General features: G+C 36.7%; 1 protein-coding gene across 1 annotated transcript; it reads right to left on the bottom strand.

The window, feature by feature from the left end:
• Window positions 1–1,158: 1,158 nt before the first annotated feature.
• On the bottom strand, window positions 1,159–7,122 carry barhl1b (BarH-like homeobox 1b). Its single transcript, XM_055181093.2, has 3 exons — window positions 5,854–7,122; window positions 3,925–4,147; window positions 1,159–2,671 (listed from the first exon to the last, which is right to left on the bottom strand). Exons 1-3 carry the CDS (start codon window positions 6,305–6,307, stop codon window positions 2,380–2,382), a joined length of 969 nt encoding a protein of 322 aa, XP_055037068.1. The 5' UTR covers window positions 6,308–7,122; the 3' UTR covers window positions 1,159–2,379.
• Between the last annotated feature and the right edge of the window lie 302 nt (window positions 7,123–7,424).

Raw genomic sequence — 7,424 nt, 5'->3', positions numbered from 1 at the left:
ACTATACACCCATAACCAATGTCCAATCTGTCTGCACCTGCAAATTACTTTTCTTCAATAGTCTTAAATGCCGCCAATAAGATGAACATTGCTTTGGGTTGTATTGAAACCGAAAATGATATTTAAGGTATGACCTAATAATAAGAGCCAGTCGAGTTAAACTTTAAGATATGAAGGTAGAATTAAGTTCCCCAAAGCCCTCTGAAAATATCCAGGCGTTTCTAAAAGGTTAGGCTTGCGAATCTTCTTTTCCTTGGGTGCGACATCCTTATTAACTTTTTTTGTAGATTCGACAAATTAAATCCACGATGCTAACCAAATAGTGTGGGGTTTGTGCAAAGTGTCTGACAGTCATGTTTAAAATTTATTCAAACACATTTGCCAGTAATGGAGTTACTCTGAGCTCTAATTTTATGATATTGCGAACAGTGGCGTTATTTGTGTTATTTTTGTAAGCAAACTTTAATTTTTTATTAAATTACACTGTAAATATGGACAGCAGAAAAAGTGAATTAATGACTTGAAGTTGCCAGTGTAACAAATATATTTTTTATTTCTTGTGTTGGTTTTGGTAAAATGCTTTTCTTATTTTAATTTTGTTGCATTAAGATTTAGTTTTTTGGATAATCTTTAAAAATTAAGCGTTTTTCTGAACATCAAAAAAACTGCAATTCTTAAAAAAAATCACTAATTTTAGCATGGTATTATATACCTATTTGTAGTGTTGACCAATAATTGGTAAACTCTGCTTATCTAATACGTATTATGTTATATATGTAGTATTTTTTATTATGTCAACTGAAATAGTTTAAAATTTTCACTCTGTCTACTGACCGCATGCTAAATATTAGCTTTGCGTTGTATTCTATATATTGCACGTGCGTTTGTTAAAAAAATAAAATATCAGATTGGCACAGATATTTGCACTTTTTTCGTGCAAAATTATGTTCATTTCATTTTGTACAGTACAGTAATTGGTAATTTTATAAAACATTTTAAAAAGTTAAAGCATTTTTATTAATACATATTTGTTAGTCGATATTCAGGCCTTGCGCGTGCATCAACATACCCTTTATATTGGCTGTTGGTTTAGCCTAATTATGTCTATGAGGACACCAGTGTGTATTTACCCAGTATTTCCATATTCTCAGTCAGTGGTAAATTAATGAAAGATCTTTATTAGCACATTTATAAAAGTAATTCTCCTTTCTTAAAGACCACCCATACCCCCCGCACATCCAGCAGTTTTAAGAGTTTTCAAGAAGTTCACACCGCTACGCACACGGGGGCACGAACGAAAATCATTTTGAAATACGAGAATCATTACTTCACAAATCAATATTCTCAATATACAGCTTCACCAGAAAGAATGACAAGATATTTCAACGGATTTATACAAAGTAATGCGCAATGCCTGGGCTAACACTTTGCACTGCTCGCTGTAGGCATATGCTGACAATGCACGAGGCGTAGTCTGTCATTTCTTCACTTATTGATCAAAAGTGATTTGCAATAAGCACTTGGCCTTTCTCCACCATCATCATCATCAAAGTGATATTGTATTTTTGAGTGGCTACCGCGCCCCTTGTGAAAATCAAGTTCCTTTGCTTGGCCATTTTGCAGGAATACAGAAACGGCAGCCCAAAAATAATCAGTTCATAATCCATCTCGTCGATTATTTGACTCTTCCTCAGTAAACATCTTGTTCTGTATATAGCACTCCGTGCCATTCATCTTTGTTGTTACAACTATCTGACAAATGCAAAAGTGACATTTCCTTTCTAATATCATTACTAATGTCTTTGATTTTAAATGTGTTGCTCACATCACATATTGATGTAAGGCTTAATATGATACAAAAAGAGAAAAAGGATGTCTTTCAACATAAAACAAAATATTCTTATTTACACCTCTTTTCCTTTGTACATTTTAGAGGGTCAGTACAAAGCCCACGACCTACTACCTGGATTTTATCTCAGGATAATTAAATATGTATCTTCCATTTAAATATTCTGTGTGTCAACAATTCACATGTGTTACCTTCTGTTGTTCTAATAATTGTTAATAAATTGATAATAATAATTTGGTGAAGCGACGTTCACCTGTAGCTTTACGTCTCGTTATTATTGCGTTCTGTATATAAATTTGTATTCTCCAGAAGTAACATTTTTGAGTAAACAATTTCTAAACATAAGTTTAAAAAGCAAATGCAAAATAAATAATTAAATAAGTTGACACTGTCAGTTGAAATGTCTCTTTTTGTCCGTCATGGTTTTGTGGCTTTGTATTATACCTCAAATATTTTGTCACGAGTAACATAGTTTTTTGATGGTGGGGTTCAAAGCTGCCATGTATTGAAATGAGTCTGAAACATGACGCTCATCGTGGTGGTGCAGGTCTGGGTATCACACCGGAAAGCGGGGGGAGAGGCGGCGGCGGCTCAGCGCCCTGTAGACCGTGCAAGAGAATCCGGGGAACGAGTGGACGCTGCAGCGCCGGCGGCGGCGCCGAAGGTCCCCTGTATAGGTAGAGCGCTGCTCCAGGGTCCAGATTTGAGACCAGACTTTGAGGGTAGAAATACGGCGAGGGGAACATTCTTTGCAGGGCAGAATAATTCCCAGCCTCAGCTAACAATTCAAGTCCGACCGCCGTTTGCCTTTTCCACTTTGTCCTTTTTCACAAAGAAAAAGGGTCGTGTTAGTGCAATTAAAATGATAGGCTATGTAAAAAAACTGAGTAAAATAATGGAGCAAAAAAATAAAATAAATACCGAGTCATTTATAAAACAACAAAACTCAGAAAAATAAAATATGTTTTTAATAGGCTAAACATTTCCTGGAAATTAAAAATAAACCCTAACGACAAAATCTAAATCCAGCTAACCATTCATCATCCCTGTTTGATTTATCTCCTGCTAACACCCCAATTTAAAACTAATTAGGTCTCTAAAATTGTTAATATTTATTTAATTATTTATTTACTTATGGACAGAAAGACAATTTTATTGTTATTATTAATTTTAATAATAATAATAATAGTGCGAAATAAATATTACGGACAGAAAAGAAATGCACAAAAAACTGCAGAGCTTTGCCCTTTACATGTGAGTGGCTAATCAATGTGAATTGGCACACATACGTAAACAACGCCTCGCCATATGCCTCACTGTGCTGGCCATGTGTCTAATGAAAGTTATCATAAAGTTTCTTAAAAAAAAAAAATCCTTAGGTACACATGAAAGACGAATTTTACGAGTAAAATCAAAAAATGTTTAGGCGACCACAAAAAATCTGTTCGTGAAACAATTGGCGGATATTAATATCATCTTAATTACAAACTTTAGATTATGTACTTATGACAAATGGTTGTTAAAAACTAGGATATATGTATTTGTGTGTGAATTGATATTATAATTTTATTATTATTTTATTATTTAGTCATTTCTCGCATTTCGCCTTATTATTAAATTTTTTCGTAGTGTCTTTCTGATAATCTCCATTCTATTTTCTCAACCTTGAAATTTAAGATATAAGATGCTTTAATTATTTTTTATTAATGTTTAAAAGTTAGATGCAATTTCTAAGGCCTTTCCCTTAATTATTTTTGCTGTTCTAATAGTAGTAGAGCAAAGGTGCAACTACGTCATCTGACAAAGTTATTGTGTTTGGCAGGTGTAGTAACAAGCTGTACGCCCGCTAAAGAATGCTAAATCAAAGTGAAATGAAAGTAATATAGCCTACCTATAAATGTTTCTCTTATCAATTAAATTAAACGCATGCAATCACGCTAAATGTTGTCCAATTATTCGGGGTTACTTAGGCCTACAGAAAAAAATAATGTAGATACCGAACAATCAAGCTTGTCGGATTACCATAATTTATTCTGGATTTTTTTATTTTGGTGAAGAGTTTAACGCATGCTTACCTCCTGTTTTGGTACCAGGTTTTGACCTGCGTGTCGGTCAAATTGAGGGATGCTGCTAGCTCCATTCTGTCTTGCACACTCAGGTATTTCTGACGCTCAAAACTGCGCTCAAGCTGAGCAAGTTGATGGTCAGTGAATGCAGTCCGCGCTTTCCGTGGCTTCTTCAGACGGACTTGCGGACTGTCTCTGCTGCTGGAGATCTCCCTGTCACCCTCCTCTTTCACTAGAATAGCACATATAATAAAAATGCACTGATTATTATAAGTTAATTAAAATGAATGAAATCAGTATAATAAAAGTGTATAAAAGTCAATATATTTGATGGGTTTATGTCTTATAAAGAACCTTTTATATCCAACACCTTTATTTTAATGAGTGTATGACATTATTTACCCAATATCTTTTTAGCCTTTGTGGTTATGCCATTTGGCAACTAGAGGTCAAAGGTTTCCTATGCCTTTTCTTGCTGTGCTGGTGTGAACCTTTAATTTTATTTAAAAAATAAAAACACTGATATTTAATTCGGCCTTCTCTTTATCTAAAGCTCATTTTTCTCTCTGAACCCAAAAAGAGAGGGACACGACGCATGAGATCTTGCCAGTCGAGCAGTTGAGTCGTCTCTCAAGGAGCACAATAATCCGGCTAATTGAGCCACAAGGGATGGGAACCTTTCAACCGAGACCGGAGAAACTTCACAGGGCCGGGGATGAGAGCGAAATAAAGAGCGGACCGACCCCGTGCGTTACAAATCTGATTAGCACTGGGACAAATTACATCAAATCCCCGAAATATAAGAGGTAGAAAGGCAAAAATCAAAGCGGGGAACACACTCTTTACAAGCGCTCTAGAGATGCAATGACTTTGATTTGGAGAGCATTAATAACCAGGGCGCGCACTTCTACAGCCTATAGACTTGGCAAGCTAATAATATCATGTAAGAGTGCCAATATATCTGAAATCATAGCTAAGGGGTTAAGGTAAACAGTTGCAGGGCTGCAAAGGCCCATAATGACATTCACTGTGAGAGCTTTATTGTAATGATAACGGTTTTATAATATTAGCATCAGCAAAAACAATTCCGGTCTATAGGCCATATTAATAACCACATGAAAAACACCACATTATTGGTAGTATTAAACAGACCAATAATATGAATTATGTACTTTATTTAATTATTTGTATGATTAATTTTTTTGCATTTTACATTTTATTTAGTCATTTAAAAGGGCTGTGTTTGCATGACATTAGCCTAAAGGGAACTGTCTGTCAAATCTTTTTTGTCCTCAGATGTAATTTAACAGGTCTTGCTGGTCATGTCTGTTTGTTTTTCTCATCCTCCATTGCCATCCTTCTAACCATAAGCAATAGAGCATTAAACACTATAAATACCCTAAAATAATCTATATGAACAAAAATTGTTTACAATACCTAAATACTTCTCTGAAGCTAAAAAATTAAAATTAAGCATAATTTTTGACATGCTATAAACACTGTTCGGTTTTATACAAACAAACTTAATATCGATAATTAAAATGTTTGATTATACATTGACTTTTTAATAATGGCCATATGCTTTATTTTGTATGACATATTTGTTTAATAATATGTTGTTTGGTCATAATCTTCTATTATGTAAAATAATAACACCTTTAGTTTAAATAAATAGAGGTAAACACAAAAAAAACTCAGAAGAACAGACTTTTTAAATAATGTATCATTGTTCCAATTATAAGTTTTGTTTTTACGTCTTTTTCTATTTTTTGAAGGTATAGGGAAAGATACTGAGGAGTAAGGACGCTGTTATGCAGCTGTTTTGATAGATTCAGTGTGCTGTGGAAATGCGTAAAGCTGGTAAGAGTATTTATTTGTGTATTATTATTATTATTATTATTATTATTATTTAATGATAAAACACAAGCATATTGTTACCTTTGTATTCGCTGTCAGACGACGAATTACTATGGATCTTTTCAATGAAGTCGTCTGCGATTTTGGATGCCAGCCTCCCCGTCTCCTGTGTCGGTTGGCCGTTACTGGAATAAGGGGCACAAGCCGCTAAGGGTTTACAGTCAGCCAAAATATCTCTTATTAAGAATGATGAAGTGACAGTCCGAGGTTGCGATCCAGCGGACATCGGCCCGTGCTGCAAGTGGGACGGGAGCCCGAGGGGGTGACCCTGTCTCTGCGCCGCTTCCTCACCGCACTCTCGCCTCGGGGACGGAGGAGAAGAACAACCGCTCTCTAAGTCTGACCTGGGGCTGAATTCCAACGGGGACCGGCATTCCCCTACCAAACTGTCCCCCTTTGCAATAACCGGACTTCCAGGCCTGTGGGATAACAGGGAATCGATTCCAAAACTGGACCCGTTGGTGGACGCTTCCATCTCCACGCTGCTGTTTTGGTAAAGCCTCTGTTCAGATTATCATCTGTGTTTAACCAAGTTCTGCGTGAATGGCGCGTGTAGAAGAGATTTAATAGCGATCTATCCAGGAGGAAAATCCAAAGCAGAATCGGAAATGAGAAACATGCATCCCTCGTCTGAAGAAAAAAAACTTTTTTTCCTTAAGGACTTTTGGAAGTTTAAAAAGATAAAGGAAATCTTTCTTGTGCAGTACGAAGCAGGCGCGCAGACCCCGTCTCCAGATTTTTTCTTTAGCCCCTCTCCAAAAAAAAAAAAAAAAAAAAATCGATACAGCTTCAATACAGTCTCAGTTGGCAAATGCAATTAATTTTTTTTCTTGCTATTTCTCGAAGAAGCGGGCTAGATCGACGTTAGCTCTGAATTATTCATAATTGTTTCAAAACGCAAGAAACAGATAACACACAACGATGGTTAGGATAAAACCACAAGGTAGCCTACTTAGTGTGCGAGCGCATTTCAGCACCACGGACAGAAGCAAAGCTGGATAAACACTGAGCGCAAACTCTTGCACTGGGCATCTATTCAGTAGGCGATTGTTAAAATTTTCATCAGTTCAAAGGTAGCACGCAGTGGTGAGCAGAGTTGAATCCGACTGGAAAAAGCAAGCGCATTTCGTGCCAGAGCAGGTGATGCAATGCGAGACACGAAATCGTTGGACGGTGGAGAGCAGAAGAAATGCCGTGAGAAGCGCAAATGAGGTAATGCAGGTTAAATAGACACATTGGGGAACGGAAAGTCAAAAGCGTGAAAGCCTTTAAATGAACTTGTGCAAAACTCACTTGCTAGGTTTTTAAGGGCACCCCTTCCACGTGAGTCCCAAGCGACTCGCTACCATTGGTTAGAAGGTGTTTTGGGGTGTTGACTGGCTCGCGAAAAGGAAACTGCCCCCCCCCAACACTCACACACAACCGCTAAACCCCTCCCCGCAGGTCGCCCACTTTGATTAAAAGAGACACTGAATTCATTAGGAGAGTCAGATCCAACTGTTTACAGCAATTTTCACAGTGTTTGCTTTCATTACATCATTGATGAGGCTTATAATGGGGTTATTATGAGAAGTGGGGAGGTGCGCATTTTC

Source organism: Misgurnus anguillicaudatus, chromosome 9 (assembly GCF_027580225.2).
Source record: "Misgurnus anguillicaudatus chromosome 9, ASM2758022v2, whole genome shotgun sequence".
NCBI classification, from domain to species: domain Eukaryota; kingdom Metazoa; phylum Chordata; class Actinopteri; order Cypriniformes; family Cobitidae; genus Misgurnus; species Misgurnus anguillicaudatus.
Note: the sequence above shows the minus strand (reverse complement) of the source record. Positions and strands in the feature narration are given on the sequence as shown.

Excerpts from the sequence above, each read along its gene's own strand:
- barhl1b (XM_055181093.2), bottom strand. The coding sequence starts at position 6,307 with ATGGAAGCGTCCACCAACGGGTCCAGTTTTGGAATCGATTCCCTGTTA. Across the intron at positions 4,148-5,853 it reads GTCTGACAGCGAATACAAAG|TGAAAGAGGAGGGTGACAGG; the intron begins GTAACAATATGC and ends GTGCTATTCTAG. Across the intron at positions 2,672-3,924 it reads ACCTGGTACCAAAACAGGAG|GACAAAGTGGAAAAGGCAAA; the intron begins GTAAGCATGCGT and ends TTTGTGAAAAAG.